Source organism: Oryzias latipes, chromosome 5, assembly GCF_002234675.1.
Source record: "Oryzias latipes chromosome 5, ASM223467v1".
Lineage (NCBI taxonomy): Eukaryota > Metazoa > Chordata > Actinopteri > Beloniformes > Adrianichthyidae > Oryzias > Oryzias latipes.
This window is the reverse complement of record NC_019863.2, coordinates 7,244,572-7,269,030: the sequence shown is the minus strand read 5'-3', so window position 1 is coordinate 7,269,030 and position 24,459 is coordinate 7,244,572. Positions and strand designations below refer to the sequence as shown.

Sequence of the window (24,459 nt, the reverse complement as noted above, 5' to 3'; positions counted from 1 at the left end):
AAAAACATCCTGCTTGTAGATTACACATCTGCAGTTTCAAAACAGGAAAAAAAATGTTTTGGTGTGTCCATTACCCGTTTTTTTTGTCTGCAAAAAGTTTTATCTGAAACAGGCATCAGTCGTCTATGAGACTAGTGTTCCTCCACAGTATGATGTGCCCCATTTTGCAGAGTGGAGTCAATCTGCTGCTGGTGGTTGTGCATTGATTTCCATGCTGTTGGTGTAGTCTATAAGTGCACATGCTTTTGAAGCTCTTGCTTTGCTGCTCTGTTCTTGACGTGTTGTTGCTGAATTGTGGCACACTTTAAACTTGTAGAGAGGAAGACTTCTTTTTTTTTTCCACGGCGCCTGCAGTCCTGACTCATTCACACTCCGAGGTGACATTTCACTTATTAATAGCACATACATAGAGTTTGTTTCATGCTGCCTCTTTGCTCTCTGAAACATTCACCAGGAGACCAACTTAACTTATTCATAAATGCAATTTGAGAGATGAGTTTGCTGAATTTTAATAGTAAGCATTAGATGTTGCAGCTGGGAGGTGGAGCTTCTCTGTTTGTGGATGGGAGGTGGATACTGTTTGTGTCAGGACAGTGCATGCTGTGCTGTGTTTGTTGCGTCACTGACATCTCTGGCACTGGGTAGGTATGAGTAATGGGCTTGTGACGGCAGACAGGAGGTGGGACTGTGGGCGGGAGACATTAACTTAAATAAACTCGCACAGAGAGTCACGACTGGCTGAATCGGATCTCAAGGGAACATGACACTGTTTGAACTACAGCTACAAGACTTTGTAGTCATGTGAGCAAATAGCATTAACAGAATGTCTTGGACAACACTTCTCTCTGTAATTTAACTACTATAGGGATGTTTCTCTTGAGGATTTTTTCACTCTGTCGGATTTTACCTTAAATACCTAAAATTACCTAAAACACAATAGTTCACAGATGCGAACTCATAGATGCAAATAAAACAGTGACAAAGATGTAGTTGATTCTGTTTTCTTCTTTGTTGCATTTCCATCTTTAAGTCGGTCCATCAGTAGAAAATGTTCATGCTGGCTCTCTTTCCCCTTCTTGGGTTAACTCTGATTCTTGACAGACTGGTTGGTAGTTGGGGGGTGCGTGTGAAAGCATATTTGATACAGCCTGCTGCACTTACACAAGCATCATCTTCCCATGCCAGCTGGTAGCTTCCCTTCTACCTTACAATGTGTATGCTTTACAAAAAGTGCTAAAATCTTCTGCTGGTAATTTCCTCATGTAGTGGAATTTTACATTTCACAGGACAGTTGTACTAAATAGTAGGGACGAAACATATCATTTTGACGACAATAGACCTTTTTCGCAAAAACCGGAAGTACGTCATCAACGTGTAAACCTAGTTCCGGTTTGTGCTTCGCTGACAGAGGAATGGCAGAGCCTAGAGTGTTTTCGAAGAGCCTGAGTTGTGTTCCGAAGTTCACCAGCACCGATGTGATGAGGAGTGTAAAGATGCATTCGTCCACTAAAGGAAACAAATTGGACAAGGGATATAAATTCGTCCACGAAGAGTTTATCCACCATTACCAAGGTAAGCTTCAGCTAGCTTTAGCCATAGCCGCATCACCGGTAACTCTGTGTGTTTACGTCAACTGTAAATCCTGGTGTTATTAATTTGTAATATAAGGCATAACACATCGCAGTGAATATGTTGTGTGTATGTTTAAGTGAAAAGGCATGAGATTAACATAACACCCAAAAATTTGGTGAAGCTGTAAATAAGAAATGTTAAGTTGCCCGTATGCGTGTTCATTCTTTTTGCTGCGGTTGCGGCACTTTCTTCACTTACTAGTATTATTTTTCTGAAAGTATGGTAAGCAGAAGTCCTCTTTTCCTGGACATGTCCTCTCTTTTGATACTTATAATAAAATAACATTGAACATAGATGAAATGTAATCATATTTGCTTTATGTACGCAGCTCTGAACACCAATTACTCTCGATGAAATATCTCACAAACTCACTTCACCCCTCATTTTTACTAACTCAAATCTGGTCACCCTACTGAAAGTTATAGTTTCATGTTACATTGATGTAGCAACATAAGTATGTCTTAACTGTAACCTATTTAATTTATTGTGTCTAGATATCGCTGGATGCATTAAGTGCCAACCTGAAAGCTTTCTCCTGCAGTTGTGCGGCTGCTAAAGGATTCTGCAATGACATCCTTTTGCCATCCTGTTCCAGAGCGCACATTATTCACAGCTGGTTTGCAGGCTGCTCCACCCACCCTGTCCTGCACGAGTGACTTGCAAAGACGGCACAGACCAAGAGCACAGGTGGGTTTGTGATCATATTGTCATTATTTTTTAAGAACGGATGTGTATCCATAAGAACTGTAAATTATTATAAAAACACCCCCAGTAGTGACTACAGACTGTAATTGCTTTCTGCGTTTTACTTATAAGGGAATCCATCCTGAACCGGTTAGTGAGCTGGTGGTGCAAAGGCCCAAAACAGTTGGCAGGGACGGTCTGAGGTCCACACTGTACAAGGCATATACAGGTAATTAACTTTTTGTTGCTTTGTGAGCAAGTTTTTTTTTTTTCTAATCTTATGACTAACCAAATTATCATTACAGCAGATATAATGAATTAAATTTAAATGTAGTTATGCACTTATGTCTAACTTTTGTGTGTTGTGTTTCTCTTGTGTAGGACCACAGCCAGATCCATATATGATGGCATCTGGAAGCAGATTATGCCAGGTGCAGCCCCCTGAGATGGAATGAAACAGAACTTGGATATATATTATGGCAAATACATGAATGCATACCTTAAATTACACTTATCTTGTCTTTAACAATCAGTTCAGCCTTCTGTCTTACTGTTGATCTGTAATGTTATTTTTTATTGTAAATGTTTGATGTTATTTGAGTTGTGATTAATCAGTTGTTGTTACGCATACCAAAAAATTAAATGAGGCACAATTTTGACCAAAATTGTTTTATTTGTTCATCTAATTTTTTTGTGTAGTCAAAGTCACATTTCAACAGAAAAATATTACAAATATAACAATTATATTTAATTCGATTTTAAGAATATGTGGAAACACTAAATTTTTCCATACTATTTGCACATTATACATTATTTAAATACCAAACATTAATTCACTCTTCAAAACAAAAAAGTCCATGATAATTTCCCAAAACACGGCAGTTAAGCCAGATCTGATTCACACCGCCCATCAGTGTGAGCGGCACGGGAGAGTCCCTGATGTGAACGGACTTTATCTTACTGATCACTCTTTCCACTATAATTCTGAGGCGGGTGATGGCTGCGGTTTGTTCTGTTTCCTCCTTGCTGAATTGAGCTGAAAGCTTAAAAGGTGGAATGATGATCTTAGATCCAATGTCAGTGAGGAGGTCTTGAACGAGGAACTTTTGTCCACCATGACAACTTGGCTTCTAAGTCATGGATGTAATCCAAAGCCTCATCCAGAGCACCTGTGAAGATAAAGAAAATTAAAAATCAGTCTTAATATATTTATGCTACCTTTCAACACAACACAGTAATCATGTTTTGAAAAGTATGTTAAGTATTTAATTACAAATACGTTTCATTTATTTTTGTTAAGGAAATTACAAAATGACAAAATACTCAAAAGTGATTAAATACATGTAATTAAAATAGGTGAGAGCATGAACAGCTTTTATTATAAATATTAGTTTGTTCAGGTAGAAATGCATTTATCCAATAACGGTACACATAGTTGACTTACGTTAACCAAACACATTATGAACAACCTTACCTGCAGGTGGGTGTGTCATGTAGTCCTGATCCATCTTTACTGCCTTAGCTTAGCCCCCATGTCGCTGTCTTCACAGCATAGCTGCATAGCCTGACGTTTGGGGTTCTGTCATATACTGACTCCCTTCTCAGAGGAGCAGTAAAGTTGTTCCAAGGGAAAATACTCGGGACGACACCACTCTTCAGGCGACGAACGACGCAGCCGCACCACAATCCGGAGCGAAGTGCCGGCAGCAGACGGTGCTACCTGTGTTTACATTAAAACTATGCCCTTCATCTCTTCGGATCGCCTATATCCATTTGGGTTTCAGGTTTGGATCCACGGGAAAATAATGAAATGAAAGGCCGGGCTGTTTTTGGTTGGAAGACGAACAGCCTGGAACACAACAGAGACGGCAACTCTTCGACTCTGCCATTCTTCATATCTGCTGCTACGCTAACAGGAAGTTGTTTTACACGTCATTGACGTATTTCCGGTCGAAAAATGCGGAAGTGTGAAAAAGGTCTATTGGTTTCATATTGTAATTTGTGGTTGCTGATACGATTCATAGATGATATTGGTTCATTTTGAACTATGCGATTCACTGACCTAAAATGGATCCAGCCAGTGGAGGTGAAGTTTTCCAGATTCATTGTATTTCTTGCAAGATGATCAAGTGTAAATTGAATATGTATTCAAGTAAACAAGAATGAATGTCAAATCCATTCACATTTCAGTGGGCTACAGCCAACTGTTGTTTTTCTACGTCCAACTAATCCAAAGGTAACATTTTTAGAAGATTCTATCAAACTGTTTGGACACGTCTCTTTGCTGAATTCAAAGTTTTTCCACACATTGGACTGGAATGATGGACTCATCAGTTTTTGCTGCATCATGTGTGTGTTGTCCCTTGTGACGGCAGCAGGTAATTTTTACAATATAGGAAAATAAACCTACCTTTTCTCAATCCAAATGGTAAGCTGATTACATCCCTACTGAATAAGCAATACGGTTTTTTCATCACCTTCCACAGTAAATTGTTATCAATAAGCAGCCATAGTTGGTCACAAAATTTAAAATAGTTTACCTTTAAACTCATTAATTGTTTTGTTTATTATTATCTACAGTATATACATTTACCAGACACTTTATTAAGTACACCTTGCTAGTACGGCGTTGGAGCCCTTTTGCCTTCAGAACTCCCTTAATCCTTGGTGGCATAGGTTCAACAAGTTACTGGAAACATTCCTCAGAGAGTTTGGTCCATATTTACGCGATGGCATCACATAGTTCAGGGGTCGGGAACCCATGGCTCGCGAGCCACATCTGGCTCTTTTGATGGCCGTGTCTGGCGTGCAGACAAATCTTTATAAAAAAATGTTTCATTAGACTCCTTTAGGAGGTTTGTAGTCATTTCAGCGTCAAAGTGGCAAAAATCCGTCATGGTGTCTATTTATTTATCAATCGCATAGACAACGCAGATGAGGCAGAGACACGGTTCAAGTGGGGTTGTCGTGTTTATGGTGTAAAGAGCAGGCGATATGCGCATGCGAAAAAGGGTCCGCTCAACAGCGTATAGTGAGCTCGCGTGGTCAATTAACTAATTTTACACTTTTAAGAAGATGGCTAAAAAAAAAAAGATGAAGAGTATCGTACTTTTCAGCAGGATTGGACAGAGGACTTTGCCTTTGTGGAGAGAGTGGGTTCTGCAGTGTGCCTTATATGCAATGATAAAATTGCATCCATGAAACGGTCAAATATTAAGCAACACTTCGACACACGCCATACTGCATTGCATCGAAATATCCTGCAGGGATGAATTTTCGGATGAAGACAAGATAATAAAACGGATAAAAGACACACCTCTGTCGGCAAGAACTGTTCAGGATCCTACCATCATAATGTCAAATCAAATTGAGGCGACACAAGTGAAGGACATAAACGCGGCACTGTTTTTTCTCTTGCTTTAAATGATCACCAGTTTAAAGCACTGCTGGATGAAGTTGGGAATAGTTATCCTGGTCTGCTTCTGCACAGCAACGTGCGTTGGTTGTCAAGGGGGAAGGTGCTCAGCCGTTTTGCGGCTTGTCTGAGCGAAATCCGGACTTTTCTTGACATGAAAAATGTCGACCATCCTGAGTTAGCTTACACTGAGTGGCTCCTGAAGTTTTATTATCTCGTGGACATGACTGAACATCTAAACCAGCTCAATGTGAAATTGCAAGGCGTTGGAAATAGGATCTTATCCCTGCAACAAGCAGTGTTTGGATTTGAAAATAAGCTGGAACTCTTCATCGCCGACATTGAAACAGGTCGTTTACTGCACTTTGAAAAACTGGGAGAGTTCAAAGATGCATGCACAGCAAGTGACCATGTTCAACATCTTAATCTTCAGCAGCTAGCAGGCTTCACATCTAATCTCCTGCAGTCATTCAAAGCGCGCTTTGGAGAATTTCGCAAGCGCACTGGTCTTTTTAAGTTCATCACCCATCCACACGAGTGCGCAGTGGACAGCACTGACTTGAGTTACTTCCCTGGAGTCTCTGTCAGAGATTTTGAGCTACAAGCTGCTGATCTGAAGGCCTCTGACTTGTGGGTGAATAAGTTCAACAGCAAACAGAGCTGGCGGGCCAACACAAGTTGGAAGAAATGAAAAAACTTCCAGAGAACTCATTGTCATGTTCAAGAAACCAGTCTGAGATGATTCCAGCTTTCTGACATGGCGTGTTATCCTGCTGGAAGAAGATTAGTACACTGTGGTCAGAAAGGGATGGACATGGTCAGCAACAATACTCAGGTAGGCTGTGGCGTTGGAGCCATGCTCAATTAGTACTAAGGGATCCAAAGTGTGGCAAGAAAATATCCCCCACACCATGACACCACCACCACCAGCCTGAACTGTTGACACAAGGCAGGGTGGATCCATGGTTTCATGTTGTTGATGCCATATTCTGACTCTACCATCTAAGTGTGGCAGCAGAAATGGAGACAGACTGATCAGATTAGGCAACGTTTTTTCCAATGTTCTATTGTCCAGTTTTGGTGAGCCTGTGGGAATTTTAGCCTCAGTTTCCTGTTCTTAGCTGACAGGAGTGGCACCTCAGTAATTTTAGACACATTCGCCACCAGATGTCCACACAGTCAGCAAAAATGTACATGCACTCTATGATCCTCTCTCATATCACTTACTGTTTGCCTGTCTGGTCACAGGCTTGCAATATATCTTTAAAACCTGTCCAAACATTATACAAACAAACTGTTAAAACCTTGGATAAAAAACCCAACATATTTCACCATTGTACAATATTACAAAAACATGGTTTACTGAGTTGGGAAAACATGGTCAAATTTTCAAATCTCTGTTTCATGTACAAAATCCTTCATGGCTTATCATCCCCTCCTCTTCACCAGTTTGTTAACATCCGGACAGCAGATCACAGCAGAACTCGGAGTGCAGTCAGAGGAAACTGTATCATTCCCTTCAGAAAAAGCGTTTTTGGTCAGACTGCTTTTTCTGTTAGAGCTGCTACTGAGTGGAACTTCACACCTGTTAGTATCAGAAATCAAAACACATATCATTTATTCAAGACACAATTAAAGAAATGGCTCATTGACAATCAGAGCTGTCAACACTGAGTACATTTCCTCTCACTGATCCTCGCTACTGTCATGTCTTTTATGTGCATGTATGTTCTTACATTTTTCTGATTTTGGATTGTTTTATCACTAATTTGATTTTAGGTTAACTGCTTATTTTATTGAATGCATTGTTTAATATATATATGTAATGTTATGTAAATATGTGATCTTACTTTGATCTTTTAGGGTGATTTTTAACATCTTCCCAGGGACTGCAGATGAAAAATAGCCCTTTGGCTAACTCTGACATATTGACAGAAATGTTTATTAATATGCGCTGTCCCCCCTATTCAAATAAACGAATACTCTCTCTTTGGTTTAGTTTTCTGCTGCTGTAGCTCATCTTGCCTCAAAGTTGGACATGTTGTGCATTCAGAGATGCTCTTCTGCAGACCTCGGTTGCAACCAGTGTTTATATGAGTTACTGTTGCTTTTCTATCAGTTAAAACCAGTCTGGCCATTGTCCTCTGACCTCTGGTATCAACAAGGGATTTCCAAACACAAAACTGCTGCTCTCTGGATATTTGCTCTTTTTCTCTGTAAACCCTAGAAATGGTTGCTGGTAAAAATCCTGGTAGATCAGCAGTTTCTGTAAACCTGAGACCAGTCCATCTGGCACCAACAACCATGCCACGTTCAAAGGCACTTCAATCTCCTTTTTTTCTCGGTTGAACTGCAGCAGATTGTCTGGACCAGGTTTACATGCCTAAATGCATTGAGTTGCTGCCATGTGATTGGCTTATTAGACATTTGCATTAACCCTCCTGTTATGTTCTTTTGTGAGTAACAGAGATGATGTTCCTGGGTCAATTTGACCCGGTGCATGTTTTATTAATTAAAAAATGTCTGAAACCCAAAAAATCCTAACAAGCAGTGTGAATATATCATCACTAACTCCATTACCAATCATTCTTTCAAAAACTTAGTGAAATGGTGTTCCTTACCTCTAACAGGAAGTGGTTCAATTATTAAATAATTCACTCGGTTTTCTTAAAAATATACATGTTCAAACTTTTTTTTGAATTTTTCACTACTGTATTACTTTTAAAAGACTAACATATAAAATACAATAGTTTTACATAACATTGAAACCTAATCTTGAAATTCTGTTTTACATACATGCACTGTAAACCAGAAAAAAACAAAATCACAATACAACAAACAAGCAATTGCAATATGAAGTTGTGTGTGTGTCTGTACATATACACAGCACAAGAATGACCAGCCATCACACTGTACTTTGTGCAAATTAATTTTGCACATTTCGCACAGGTCATGCTTGTCTTCACCTAGATCCTGTCTCCAGCTCATCTCGCGCCCCCGGCAGTCCCCCCAACTCAATCTGGATGAAGCTCATCTGCTGGACTTTCAATATGTAGTTGTAGATTTTGATAAACTAATTCCTCTTTATGAGTTCTGGTAAATCGCCTGTCCGTCCTGGGGGAGGATCCCTCGTTCATGTGGGCACCCCTGATGTTTCTTCGTTTTTTCCGAAATCCGTTTTTTTTGTTAGGAGTTTTTCCTTACCGCGAAGGTGGGTCTAAGGGCATGGATTACCGTTTAGTCTGTTTATTTTTTTCCTATTGAATTCTATGTATTCGTGATCCTTTTTATTTTATGTTTTACTTTTTCAATTACCGATACGAAGCCCATCGAGACGACAGTTGTTGTGAATCTGGGCTATACAAATAAAATGGAATTGAATTGAATTGAATTGAGTTGAAATGAATTGAATTGAATTGACATGGTCACATGAGTCACTGCCATTCTAGTGGGCCCTGGCACTGTCTTTATTATAGGTTTGTCTGACGCATATTTGGGGATAAAGACCAATGTAATTCACCATTCTTTGATATGAATGTCTTGCTTGGAGGAAAAAGAATAGCAATTCCCTCATCTGGTTCAAAATCAGAATCATTAGAAACAGAATTTAGCTCAAGATAGTCTTCTTCTGATCATGATCAGTGATGACTGATGACTGATGATGTCGTCTTTCTGCTTCTGCTGCTCATTTTCTAAAGGTCTGCCTGACAGAGTTTGATGTTGGAAGGACTCCCATGCAGAGAATCTTTTATATGTTTTGCCCCTCCCCTGTTGAGTGTCCACTGAATGTGGGTTGAGTTTTCCCGCGAGAACATAAATGGTTCCTGTCAAAAATCATAACAACTATACACCTGTGTGTGTGTGTGTGTTTGTGTGTGTGTGTCTATGTGTGTGATTGGGTTGAAATATGTCTCACAGCTGCAAAAAAAGGAAAACTAATAATTCTAAGACATCCGTGTATCTCCAGTTTGACTGCCGGGTCAAATTGACCCGAACATCATCTCTGTGATATACACATGCAGTGGTGGGGGGGGGGGGGGGGTGGTGTTGCATATATGTGAGATGAACCATTTTCATAATATATGTTGATTATGCTAATTAAGGTAAGCAGAAGAAGTTTCATGCTGAAAAAATACTTTTAACTATTTTTCCTAGATGTTCAAACTTTAAAAACGGGTCAATTTGACCTGGAACATAACAGGAGGGTTAAGAAACAGTTGGACAATGAGTGTATTTGTCTATTTTATTTTAAATGTAAAGGTGATTGGTAGATAGCCGCTGTGATTTGTTTGATTTTAATCTTAGTGTTTTTCAATAAAATGAATTATTTTAAAATGTTCTCAAATGAGATTTTTTTTTTTTACTTGCATGCTCCTAAGTTTAAAGGAAAAGCACCGTAAATGATGAAGGTTTTACGAAATGAACTCAATAATTCATACTCACTAGGCCGCCGAGTCGTTGAGCTGGTATTCTCGCGACCGAGTAAAGCAGCTCTGTATGCCACTGTCCGCCCACAATCTCCTCATGACGTTGGCCAAGTCATCAGGGAGAATACCCTGCTCTTCAGCAGCTGCAGACAGGGCAAATAGCTGCTGGGCATCATCCTGTAAAGGACAGTGGAGTAGCAAAACTATTACTGCAAGGTTTGTGCATCAAATTTCACTATGGAAAATGTTCCATCAAAACTAGTCAAAATGTAAAGAAAGGGACAAGAAATGACTCTCCAAATAAGTCTTTTTTTTTAACTTGTCCTGTCCAACAGCTGGGCAGGCAGATGAGAACTGAGGGCCTCTTGGTTGGACATATTTTACTTTAACAATAGGGGTTATTAATCTTCAGATAAACCAAAGGTATGTCTTAGAAAGAGGGGGGGGGCAGGAGGGTTATAATAGGAGGGGAGGGGGGATAAGACCATGAAGCAGCATAAAGCATCAAGTTTACTGGTTGTTTATCATTACGGTAAGGTTCAAATGTAGTACAAAAAGGGCGGGGCCTGTCCACACACACACTCAAATGCTATCAACACACCTGCTAGCTGCAAAAATGTCCACATGTCAACGAGTCAACATGTACACAAAACAGATAGTGTTCACACGCATACTTATGCCTTAAAACCAACTAGTGTGAAATATTTCATTCATTCTATCACGCAAACAATTAGTGCAAAGTTGAGCTAACACCTGTGCTCAGGTGAGTGTTTATGTTCTTCTAAAATGGATGGTGGAATGTGAAAAGAAGGAAGGAGAGTGCCCAGCCATCCCCACACCAAGACTCCCGCCACAGCAGCAGCGGCAGCCGGAACCCCCCCAACGCCACACAGGAGCAGGCAGGGATCAACCGCCCCCCGGGCGACCAAATCCGCCACCCAGGCCAGGGCCAGCAGGACCGCTGGGAGGCCCCCAGAGCCAGAGAGCAGGGAGGCACGGGGGGAAAGAGAGCGCCGCCCCAGCCCAACAAGGAGAGCAACCCCCCGCCACGCCGGGAGAGCCCAACGCAGGGCCCAACCGGAGAAGGACGCCCACAGCCCCAGACGAGCACCCCATCACCACCCAGGAGTTCCGGGCATCCCACGCCCCAAACCCAGGTACGAGCCAGGACCCCCCAAGGGAGACCCGCTCCGCACTCCAGGCAGCCACCCACCCGGCCCACGGTTGGTCCAGGGAGGAGCAAGGCAGGGGCCCGCCACCCCCGCCCAGGAAGGGGGCACCACGGGGAAAAAGGGGGCCCACAAGGGGTGTTGTAAACATGGGCCGACCAGGCTCAGCCACAGTTGGAAATTTGGCGGGGCCCAGCGCTCAGGGGCAAGGACCAGAACCCACCCCCCAGGGACACGAACACCCCCGGCTCAGGTGTAAGACTGTCCCCCGCCCACCCACCCCCCCACCCCCCCCCAGCATAGGGGCTAGGTCCACCCAGCCCAGGGGCCCCATCCCCGGAGGCGCCGACACCCCAGGCCCAGCACCGCCCACCCCACACAGAGAGAGAGGAGCCAGAAAGCGTCCCCCCCCCCCCCCCCCCCCGGAGCAAGCCCAGGCCCCCACCCCCAAACATCTCCATATAAGTCTTATAAGTTTTCTTTTTAGCCTTTAGTGCATGTAATTCTAGAAATGTGTTTTAAATTATAGTGACACAAGGGTAGCCCCAAAAAGGAGAAAAAAAATAGTCCCAGTAAGCAGTGTTGCTAAAATCTTTTTGCATTTAGAGATAATGTAACTTAAGAGTCTTTGAATATGTGTAAGAACAGGACAGCTGACACACTAATTGCTGTGTGTGGGAGTGTGACAGTACCATCACGTACACACAACTGGTCGTGTTTGACAGATCTGCTAGTGGAAGAAAAAAATAAATAACATAACCCAGATGCAGTCACACATCACCTGCAACATCTTTAATCCTTCAATTACAGCTTCAGTTGGAGTGGCCACGCTGGCTTCACAGGGAAATCGCAGTGGGGTTGCTGATCTAATACGCGTCAGCTGTTTGTTTATGCTTCTGTATCAAGGTTTAATTAATGCCCACACTGCAAAAAAGGGAATCTTAAGAAAGTAAAAAAGACCCCCGTTTTAAAAAAATGTTCTGTCTTGCATGAAAAAGAATCTCTTTAAAAAGGTTCTTGAGAAAACATATTTTAGTGACTAGAATGTTTTAGTTAAAACAAGAATTCTTGGTAAGACAACTTTTTTACCCTGTTGGCAGATTGTCTTTGAATAAGTAAAACAAATTTGTCAATGGGGTAAGAATTTTTTGACTTAGTTCTAAAGGGCCTGATTTTGTAGTGTAAGCCCCCAGTTTCATTCACTAAATTGATTATTTGCCTTAAGGCTGATTTACTACCATTTCACCTGGAGCAGACAATGTTGTAACATATAAACCATCCATCCTCTTAGCCCACTATATCCCTATGGGGACCACGGAGTTGCTGGAGCCTTTCCCAACCACCGTTGGGCGAGGAACACCCTGGATAGGTCCCCAGTCTGTCACGGGTCACACGTTCAATCCCACACATACCTAAGTACACTTATTGAGAAACCAATCAATTTCTGTTTGTGGACTATTGAAGGAAGCCTGGAGAAAACTCACATATGCACAAACTCCACAGAGAAAGGTCCCAGCTGGGATTCGAACCAGGGCCTTCTCACTGTGACCAACTACTACACCACAGTACAGCCCACCATTTAACTCAATACTCCTCATATTTATTGTTGATTAATGTGAAGAAAGGAAAAGTTCATTTTCTACCGTTGTAGTTGAAGTTTCTATTCCTTTATCCTGTGTTGTCACGACAAACAAGTTGTGTTGGTAACATGTCATTTCACACACGCTGATTATCCATATATCATATCTGCTCGTCTGTAACCTGTAAAACATGACAGTCCTGGTGGATTTTATCACTAGTTTTTTCTTTTATCAAACAAAACTGTAATAAGTGTATTGCCAATATCAGGAAGTTGCATTTCAACAAAAATCTGTAAAAATATTTTAAAGAATTCAAATCAAAGCCAAGTTTAACTTAGACAGCTTTAGAACAACAGTAGACTTCCTCAATGTTTGGCAGGTCACCCGTTTTCTCACAAGCATAGATTTGTATCGAACAGCTGGCCTTACTTCATGCAAATATATGTTGACTTAGGTCAGGAGAATGCAACCTGAGGCTCCAGACCCACATGTGGCTCTTTTACCCCTCCATTGTGGCTCTCTGTTTAAAAAAAAAACAATGCTTTTATTGTTAAAAAAATTGAGTACTAAAGTAAAATTTAAGTAGTAAAGTTTAAAAAGTACATTTATTAAAACTATATTCAACTTATTCAAAAAACCATTGAAGGACCGTATGAGTCACAAGTCAAACTAAAACACTGACAGATTTTTGACCGCCGTGTACCACAGAAGATCAATTGAAGGTCAGTAATCACTGACCATTTTAAGCACATTTGAAGGCTCAGTCTACTGGTCCATTGTGTAAGCATTCCCCCTAAATGTACATTCAGACTCTTAAATATACATTTAAACAAAATCAAGTTTTGCTGTTTTTAATGTGATTTTGTGGAATTTTCTGATGATTGAGGATATTTTAAGAAAATTCAGCTTAAAATTGCAATTCTGAGTATTTCTTTATTCACATAGTTGTAAGTCAGGAGCAGACAAAAAATGGCCACTTGAAAAAGAGCTTATTTGTGACAAAAATATGATAGGCGAACCACAAGCTTGCTGCTCTGCTGCTCTGCTCAGCAGATCGTTTTTCTTGTCTGACCAGCATTTGGATCAAAACTGTACGGCTTGATAGCTCCAATATTGCTCGCCATTTTTGTTGCTGCATTAATGTTAGGTTGGGGTGTGAGGAGCTGTAAGTTTGCAGGAGAGCATGTAAACAGAAAGCTCTCAGCAACGAAAGGGGAAGGAGGGCAAGGTTGCACCACGCCAACACTCCCGCCCCCAACACAGAGGTAAATTTTAATGAACTACTGCCGCTCTGCAGGAACTATGTTCTAGAAGACGACACGTTTGTTTTTATTTGGGCTAAAAACGGTATTATCATAAATCAAATACCACTGGGAACACAACAGATCAGAGGATGATTGGAGTGAGACTTTAACTAATACAACTACAACAGGAAAAAAGATTTGTCCTCAGACTTGGGAAAAAAATCCTGTGCTCCAGTTTCTACAACAGCAGTGTTTCTTCTGATAACAAGAAGCTGCAGTGAACAGGTGCATGCTGGAATCCGAATGATCCAGCGTTTGTTTCTAACAACAAAGCTTACTGGTGTTATTGACTGAAAAAGAACTGCCAAAAGAAGAAGGCAGAGGCGCTTTCCCAGAGGCATCCCGGCCTTGGAATGATCTTTGCGCACTAAGCGGATCTTAGAGGCTGCTGAGGAAGAGAAACATTTGTTCAAAAGATAACAAGCAGGACATGTAGCTGAGTTTGGACCAGACTAGAATAGGGCTGGGTGATATAGAATGTTTTACATCACCATATAGTTATTTTCATATCGGGCAATCACCAAATAACTGTAGTTGTCAAATTTAAACACATTGCTCATAAGAGAAATGTGTAACCATCAGCAGGTTGTTTAGATTTAAATAATTAATTCCTATCCTACTTTAAACATAACAGATGCACTGAAGGACCATGATGCAACAGTTTTTTTCCAGATAACTAAGAAAAGGCAGAGATATTACAAACTAAATTGAAAATTAAAGCAAAAGCTTTCAAGTTTCAAAAGAGAACATAAATAAAACAGAATGCTAAACTGCTTGATCAGTTCCATTTAAAACCAAAACATTAATTCTACAAGTAAATTCTAAAATCTGTAAATTCCTGCACAATTTGCAGTTCACAAAATTTAATTTTTGTGTCACCGGCCAAGTTGGCTGGTAGGAAGAAAGAAAAAAAAAAAAAATCTACTGGCCAAACATATTTTTTACCGGCCAAATTATAACACTATTTTACACAGAAATACGTTCGGCGTTTTTAAATTTTAGCAGAATCTTGAAAATGAATAATACAGTTTCTGAAAAATGAAATTAAATAAAAGTAATTTCTAAATGGTATGAACACATTTTTACTGTCATTAAATAAATACATTTTACACTCAAATTCAAACATGCTGAGAAAACAAGGAGGGATTTACCATAGATTTCCTAATTCTGCTTTCAGGTGATTACATTTTTTATTAAATTACAACAAAAACAGCCTGAAAACTGTATAATGATTTTGATTATTGTTATTAAATATCATTGACATTGAAGCTACAGTTCTTTCTCTCTCTCAAGGAAAAGGGCGCGGGGAGAATCAGGGCAACATCTGACGGATCTAATTTTTTCGGTGTAACATCGACTCTGTAATGCTGTATAGACGCTGATAAAACGCAGTGGATTCAATTCTGTTTTCTTTATTATAAAATACTGTTTTTACAAGTGACGTATGAGTTAAGGTTTTTTATTTTTTGTTTTGTTTTATTTATTCATCTGTTAAAATACTGTCAGACTTTAAAGCAGCCCATGTTTACATATAGGTGACACACGGAACAGCTCATTAGCATCTTTAGCATCATAGCATTAGCGCCTAACAACAGCGCTCAACATTTTTTTGTTAATCTGTCTGTTGCTGCTTCTGTTTCTGATTCAGGTCCCCCAGCCGGGACTTGAACCGGGGGCCTTCATGCTGTGAGGCAAGAGCGCTAACCACTGCTCCACCATTCTATTGTGATATATAATATTGTTTGTGGGACAGAGTATTGTACACACCACAGTCTGTCCTGGATACACAACTGCAGGATGTCGTTGACAAAACAGTTTTAGGAGATCCTGAGGCTGAGGCAAACCCACGTCTGCATTCTCACACAGTAAAGACTGACACTTTGCGTGAACATCTTTGTCTTGGGGTTAGGCCATGCTTATAGTGAAGGTGAAATAATTTGAGATGGACTGGTGTGTAATACGTACAGTAATCATACTGTATGTAGAGCTGACACACAAAAAAACACACTTCCTGTGTGCTTGGGTATCCTACCATTCTGGCAGGGTCGCTGTAGTCTATCTTGAGACTGGCCATGGCCTTAACAATGGCCATGATGGACTGGATGGTGTTGCTGTAAACAACCGCTCGATACTGTTTACACTCGTCTTCTGAGTAACCATCTTCATGGATAATCCTGAGAATAACAAGAAATGAAAATGAAAATGAAAAAGAGAAAGATAATGGGAAAGTTGTCTCTTTCAGATGGGCTTTGTGTTTTGATAAGACTAAATAAACATCAACCTATCAACTTAAACTCCAGTTTAACATCATATAAAAGAACTCAGTTCTGCTAAAGGCTAGGCCTGGGGTTGAAAAAGATTTATGTCTCAAAATTAAAATTAATACTCAGAAAATCTTTATTTGATTCAAATAACTCAAGTGACGTCTTGCAATTTTTCAGACAAAAAAATGTAATCTGTTGGTTTTAAAGATAAAAAATTAAACATTTTAATCATTCAACCTTTGATTAGTTGTGAATACTCAGTTTCGTAAAATTTGTCAAAATATTGGAGAAACGATTTGTATTAAATAAGATAATGTTAAATCATAAATCAAATCACATTGTGAATTGTTGAATCCATTCAGTATTCTGATAGCTAGCCTGACAGAAAGCCCCTAACATTGAGATCTTTCTCTTGAAATCTATTAAATAATTCAAAAACGACACCCCGCAAGTCATTGTTAAAGTTACAGACGCAAAAAATAATTGTTAAATAAGCTGCTAATTATACTTTGATTAGGAATGTGATCTATGATGCAGAAAAGAATATGATTTACAGCAAATTCTATATGATCTGAAAGACATTAGCAGGACAGCACATTGTCAAAATAAAGGAACATTTTTAACTAAAAATAGTTTTTATAGCATTTATTTTACTGAAGATTTTAATGAAAGTTGGCAAAAAAATGGAGTAAAGTAAGTGTTAAAGAAGAAAGCCGTTATCTCCTCACATTAACATCACAGCCAGCTAAACTCAAAGACCAACACTATCTGTAGAGGATTAAATGGAAAATACTAGAGTTTCATGTTGTTTGGGATTTGATCATATCTTACATGCAGGTAACTTGAACTAGGAACATTAAAACAACTGAGGGGAAAGCTGTGACACCTGATACATACAGTTTCTGCCTGGCCATCCAGCAGTGGTTTCCTGCTTCATTCAGCAACACGGCCTATTTGTTATAATGCTCAGAATGGCTTTTTATGATAAATTCTTCTTTTGTTGTTATCAGACACCTGAAACTCCAAAGAATCACAGCTTTTTTCCTCTCTCAGTAATGAATTTATGTAGAAGTTATCTTCAAATATTGCTTTAATTGATAGCAGCTACAGTGTTACAAAACAAATGAAGTGCACAAAACGCTCTAAGATGATATGGATTAATTAGGTTTTAGCTCCTTAATGTGTGCAAACTGCAGCTTTCTGGATTGCTTTCAGTCTGAATCAAGCTCTAATGAACATTTATGCATCACAAATGTCTAAAAAACCAAAGATATTTATGAAAAATGCTGAAGGCATACATTTAATACACATTAGGTCAGAAAAGGTCTTCTTGGATCAAACTATACCTGCATTTAATGTAATTTTCATTTTTGTGTTATGAGACCCAAAGAAAAAAATAATCCAGAAAGGTTCGATTATTTTCTGTAAGGTAGTTTTCTTATAACACATTTACAAAATAACAAGCCCATAACCAGGTTTTTTTTTAACTTACATTACATTTACAGTCCTTCCTTAAATAAGAGTTTACACTTTTGTTGATATGTCAGAAAAAGACAGATGTTGGAACTTACTTCATTTGCTTTACAATGGTGCTTTTCCCAGACTCCCCAGCACCTGTTGGAAAATGTAAACATAGCATAATTAATTTACAGAAAACAATTTTTAACAAAGTCTCAAGTCTTGAAAGTTAATGTAAAAAATACATTAAAGAAAAAGGATAAATGTTTACAATTTCTGAGTTTATTTTTTTTTCAAAAATATTGCGAATATGCGATAATTTCATTGAAATGCTACAAAAAAGGCCACGAAAGTTAGAACTTCCAGGGATAGTTTGAAGACCTTTTACATCAACATAGTTAGTGTTCTTCCTGCAGCAACAGAAAGCTGCAGCAACACAAAACTGTTGTGTGATTGTAAGGAGCAGACTGGATGGATCAAAAATAGCAGACAGCAGATTGGTGGATAAAAATTTATTGAGAGCTGGGGAGGCAGCATTTTTTCATGTTTCTCATTCACGATTTGAATAAAGAAATACTGATAAATCAAGTTTTAACCTGAATTATCTCCTTATATGTCCTTCATCATGAGAAAAATGCCACATAAACATGTTAAAAATGCGATTAACACAACTTTTTATTAGAGTGGGTCTCTAATTATTTAATAAATTATCCTTAAGGTCCTTCTCCTTATCCTTCAGACTTTGCCATATCAAGATGCTGCCTCCATTTAAAACACCATGTTTCTAGAACACGATCATGAAGGGACTTTTTAAAGCTCCTGCTGTGCTCTCTACTGCCGCCAGGAACATCAGCATTCACTTTTAGTCAGGTAAACAGACAAACATTGGAAAAGCTTCTCCTGACCCTCATGCTGCTTAAGTGGAAAAGGTAGCTGGAGGAGAGCAGAATATCTGTCTCTCTGGAAAAACACATGACCGTTTGAAGGTTACCTTCCTGACACAAGAATAAAACTCTTCCATTAATATTTCAAGCCTACGGGGAAGTGGTCACTCATGAACACGACAAAGAAAAAAAGGAGAGCCATGTAATTCTTCATGAAAGTTGTAGTGAACTTCCTTTTTTTTGTGCCACTTAGAAGGAAAGCTTTATACAATTGCATATTCTTATTGTACAAATAAATAAACTACTATAAATGAAACAAATAAAAACAAAAAGTTTGTTTTCACCAAACTTGGCTTAATATACATCAGATATATCTTGAAAAGGAGCTGAAATGGTTGCATGACTGTTTGCTGAAATAAAGATATTGATTAATCTGTACAATATTTTAATATTTGTCATAGTTTTATTTAGACAAGCTCTTAAGTACAGAAAGCTAATGCCAAAAAATGTTTAATCAGACCAGCCCCTAATGTACGGAGCCCCTAAAGGCCCATTGAAGAAAAAAAAAAATTTAAAGCAAAAAATTATAATAATAATAATAATAATAATAATAATAATAATAATAATAATAATAACGGGTACGCACCAGTTAGTATCGGGTGTGCACCTGTTTGTAACTGTTATTTATTTATTATTTACATCAATTGTTTGTTTGTTTGTTTTTTTACCAGTTACTAACAGCCATTAATACAAATAACGAATGGCTTTATTTTGTCGTAGGAATCCAAATGCCAAATATAATTTGGACCCTTTTTTGACACAAACCACATGACCACTCGTTTAAGATGACGTTCAGAGATGATGTAATTGTGACGTTAAGCTAGCAAAGCTAGTCAAAAAGCAAAGTAAAACTAAATTAGCTCACGTAATGCCATTTCTTAGGGAACATTTACTAACGGGTGCAAACCCGATACCAACTTGTGCGCACCGGTTAGTTTTTTTTGTTTTTTTTACTTCAATTTTATTTTTAGTGGTAGGTTGGCGCCAGTGTTCGGCAGCGGAGCCGCCACCAGTGTGTGAATGTGTGTGTGACTGGGTGAATGGGTCTGTGACTCTAAAGCGCTTTGGGCCTTGTAGGTAGAAAAGCCCTATATAAGTATACGCCATTTACCATTTTACCATTAATCACATATGTCAAAACAGAATAAAAATGAAAGAAACGTCTTTATTTAGCAAAGACAACCCAGCCTTGAACAGTGAAGATCTCCAAGACAAATGATGCTCAAGCAACCAAGAGTAATAGCATCTACTCCGACTAAAAGTAGAAATAAAAAAACAAGGATTTATAGTTTGAGTGGTATAAATGTAAAGATTCATTAGTGCGTGTGGACAGAAATATCCTGACAACAAAATAAAAAATAGAAAAAAACACTTTGAAAGACCTACTCATATATTTTGAAAATCCACTCAGAAACATCTTATTAGGTAGGACTCATTCATGGTAAGAAGAACAGGTTGTTGTCAGCAGATTTAATAAGGAGTAGAATGAATTAACTCCAACCATGCATACCCCTTCAAAAAGCCTGTTCCAGTCCCAAAACAAACCCATTAACATCACTGCCAGCTGACATCCTGAAATGTGTTTGATCTGAGTACTTTAATTACTACGAGCAGGCCAAGATAAGTCATATTACACTGAGGGAGAATAGCTGCATTCAACAGGGAGAAGATAAGAACAGCTTTCCTAACCCCTGAACGCCTGAATTTATTTACATATGGACAGACTTTGTCCTGAACATATCGACGCTGTGTCTAAACTATAAGATCAAAATGATTCTTTGAGTTTTGAAATGCTCACAGTTTGGCAAGTCCAGTGATAAAAATAATATTAGTCTCAATTATAAAGTCTTAATGTAAATTTGATCAGAAAAGAAGAATTATTTTTTTTCTCTACTGAGCTAAAAAATAATTTGCACTACCACAATTTTCATGCACAAAATCAAACTGAACGGCTTAGATGTACATTCTCATAAAAAAAAACAATCATTCTTGTTTGAGATGTGTTACACTCGCACACACATACAGCAATGAGACTTTCATGTCCTTTTATGTCACTTCTTTTTTTTCTCAGAACAGCTGGGGGGACCAGTGTGACCTTGGATTTTTTTTTTTTTTTAGATGCACCATTGAAAAATCCAGTTGCACGTGCAACTAAATTGGTCGCACTCTAGAGCAGGGATGTTCATTACATCGATCGTAATCGACCGATTGATCTTCAAGGACATGAGGGTAGATCGCAGGCCAGCAAAGATAAATAACCAAAAAAAAAAAAAACTATATTTCTAAAAAAAACGTCAGCGAAAAAAAATCCTGACCGAGAAGTACGTGACTTGATTGACATGCAGAATGGCCAATCGGACATCCTCTGATACATACGTCTCTGCAAATGGGTGTTTAAATACACTGAGCGCAAATTCTGTCTGTTATCAGAAAGTCACTACTTGCCCCACGGCACGTAAAGTACCTGGCAGAAGACCACTCCGTCCTACTGGGCTGATGGATCAGAGCTCACTTAGCAGCAGTGCTTTTTCTGTAGCACGCGCTTTTTCGGGCGCTGCCCACGGAGCCAGCCGTGCTTTAGAAATACCATGGTTCCCACACTGTACGGTTTACAGCAGAGCACGAAATGCGATAGTCACTGCTTTCTGTTTTTTTGTAATAAAACACCTCATCTGTTAATACTAAAGTATCTCCTCACAAAGATTTGTGTACTCATACTGTGTAGTTTTTGAATTATCAGTACATAAACAATGTTATGTACTAATAGTTCATAATACTATGTTTATTAAACAGTATTTATTAAACAGTATTTACATACATATCTATCTATCTCTATATATATATCTATCTCTATATATATATCTATATATATATCTATATCTATCTATATATATATATATATATATATATATATATATACATATATACAAATATATACACATATATATATGTAGATCTTTAGGACATTGTCGTCTCAAAAGAAAAGTAACTCACATGCCAAAAAAGTGTGGGAACCCCTGCTCTAGGGCCATGATCTCAGTTTTCTCCAAGATAATGCTTAGCTCATGGTAACTTCATTTGAACCATTTCCTGCATAAAGAAATTATGTGTGTTTAATTCCACAGTGTACGTCCATACTGAACAAGCACACACACTGAACACAGCAGAAGTGAAAGTGCAGCATTGGCAAAGTCCAGAACCAAGCTGCTTGCATTTTTGTTGGTAAGGCTTTTGTGAATTTATGAGAAGGCATGGAGCTTTCTGCAGCGAGCATACTGCAAATGTTGAAGTGACTTTACCTGCATCAGCACAGCTTTAAGATTTTTGCTGTGCGTTTACAGATGAGCTTGTTAAGTATGACTGAGGCTAGGTGTTAATGCAGTGATTGCAGGGAAGCTAAAATACATTTTTAATTCTGTGAAAATTGTTTGTAGTCCACTAGATTTTCAGCAAATGCTGAAATGAATTTGAGCCCCAACTCAAAGATATGTCATCTTTTTTTGTTTTTAGCTAATTTTGAGAACATATTTATAAATAGTTTCACATCATTTTGTGTTATTGTGTTTTCATTGTCAAATCATTCTTTACTGATCATTGTGCTGCTTGTTCTGTGTGGTGGTGGACATGTTTAAGCCTTTAAATCTTTTACTACCAAACTCCATTATGGATTCCTTGGCTCTAAGAAAGATGACTACAGCAATGATGACCCTGAGAAATGTAACCTCACAAAATGGCAAAAACAAAGACAATTTTTTGACTTCAATTATAAGTCAAAAAATGAAGTTACATCTGAAATTAACTTTTATTAGGCATTTAGATCGAGATAAATCACTTTGTTGTATTGTACACCAGACTATTGGTTTTTCAATAGCCTGTCTGTCAGCCAGTCTTTATTAAAGACATCTTTTTTGCCTGCAGTTGAGTGTTTTTTGTTCTCTCATAGAGCTCTTTTTGTGCCAGAAGCAGCAGTTTTTTCACATTCACTCCACCATTTCTCAAGAGGAACAAAGACTTAGATTGCCTTAGTATATCAGGACACATCAGTTCCAGGATACTTCCAACAAACCAGAATAAAAAATAGCTACATACAGCGTAGAGTAATGGAGGAATTTTACATGGATGAATGTATGCTTTTGGCTGCACTAGAAAAGTAGGTCATCTGCATTGTGGGAAGCATTTGAGCTTCACTGGTTCGCCTTACAGAGCACTACTGAAGCTTTTGAAAGAGGAAAAGAAAAAAGCCTCAGACGCAAAAAAAAAAAAAAAAAATCAAAAAAAAAAAAATCAACAAAACCAAAAAAAAAGGACACACGCTACATGATGCGTAGACTTTTGTTCATAATAAAATGCAAATATGCACTCAGTCAATCAATGGCACCTTAGGAGCAGTGAGTCCAGCATATACATGCCATATACATTATTTTCTAGCTCAATCCTGCAGGAATTCAAGCACAGTCACTACCTATTGTGTTTAGTACTTCATAGATGCGCTGAATCAAGTCAACTTTTTTAATTTTTTTAATAGTACTGAAAAAGAATGAAAATTTTAAAAGAAATTATAAAAACACAGCGAAGGCTATTTTTTTTTTTTTTTTTTTTAACTTGTCCTGTCCAACAGCTGGGCAGACAGATGAAAGCTGAGGGCCTCTTGTGTTGGACATATTTTACTTTAACAAGAGGGGTTATTAATCTTCAGACAAACCAAAGGTATGTCTGAATAAACCCCTTTTGTAATTGAGGCCAAACTTTATTAATTTCAATCATGTCTGAAAATCTTTGGTGTTGGACCGGACGGAAAAGGAAAGAAGGGAAGAAGAGAGAGGGACGTTAGAGAGAGGGGGGGTAGGGGGTGATAATAGGAGGGGAAGGGGGATAAGACCATGAAGCAGCATAAAGCAACAAGTTTACTGGTTGTTAATCATTATGGTAAGGTTCAAATGTAGTAAAAAATAAATAAAATAAAATAAAATAAAATAAAGGGGGCGGAGCCTGTCCACACACACACTCAAATGTATTAAACACACCTGCTAGCTGCAAAAATGTCCACCTGTCGACATGTACACAAAACAGATAGTGTTCACACGCATACTTATGCCTTAAAACCAACTAGTGTGAAATATTTCAGTCATTCAGTCATGCAAACTGTTAGTGCAAAGGTGAGCTAACACCAGTGCTCAGGTGAGTGTTTATGTTCTTCTAAAATGGGTGGTGGAACGTGAAAAGAAGGAGGGAGAGTGCCCAGCCATCCCCACCCCAAGACCCCCACCGCACCAGCAGCGGCAGCCGGAATCCCCCCAACGCCACACGGGAACCGGCAGGGAACAACCGCCGCCCGGGCGACCAAGCCCGCCACCCAGGCCAGGGCCAGCAGGGCCGCCGCAAGGCCCCCAGAGCCAGAGGCCAGGGAGGCACGGAGGGAAAGAGAGCGCCGCCCCAGCCCAACCAGGAGAGCAGCCCCCCCGCCGCGCCGGGAGAACCCAACGCAGGGCCCCACCGGAGAAGGACGCCCACAGCCCCAAACGAGCACCCTACACCACCACCCAGGAGTTCCGGGCATCCCCCCGCCCCAACCCCAGATACGA

The 24,459-nt window shown here is 39.2% G+C and overlaps 1 protein-coding gene and 1 long non-coding RNA gene across 2 annotated transcripts in view; one reads left to right on the top strand and one right to left on the bottom strand.

Annotated features, from left to right (window-relative positions):
- The window catches only part of LOC105358374 (guanine nucleotide-binding protein G(i) subunit alpha-2), a 58,012-nt gene that overhangs the window by 8,525 nt on the left and 25,028 nt on the right, over nucleotides 1-24,459 (bottom strand). Inside the window, exons 2-4 of the mRNA XM_023954829.1 lie at nucleotides 18,047-18,089; nucleotides 16,244-16,385; nucleotides 10,175-10,335 (exon numbers count right to left, since the gene is read on the bottom strand). Coding sequence (XP_023810597.1) covers nucleotides 10,175-10,335; nucleotides 16,244-16,385; nucleotides 18,047-18,089 — 346 coding nt within the window. The remainder of the gene's footprint in view (nucleotides 1-10,174; nucleotides 10,336-16,243; nucleotides 16,386-18,046; nucleotides 18,090-24,459) is intronic.
- On the top strand, nucleotides 206-2,498 carry LOC105358373. Its single transcript, XR_002873272.1, has 3 exons — nucleotides 206-1,572; nucleotides 2,127-2,319; nucleotides 2,449-2,498. It is a non-coding gene; the product is annotated as an uncharacterized LOC105358373 (long non-coding RNA).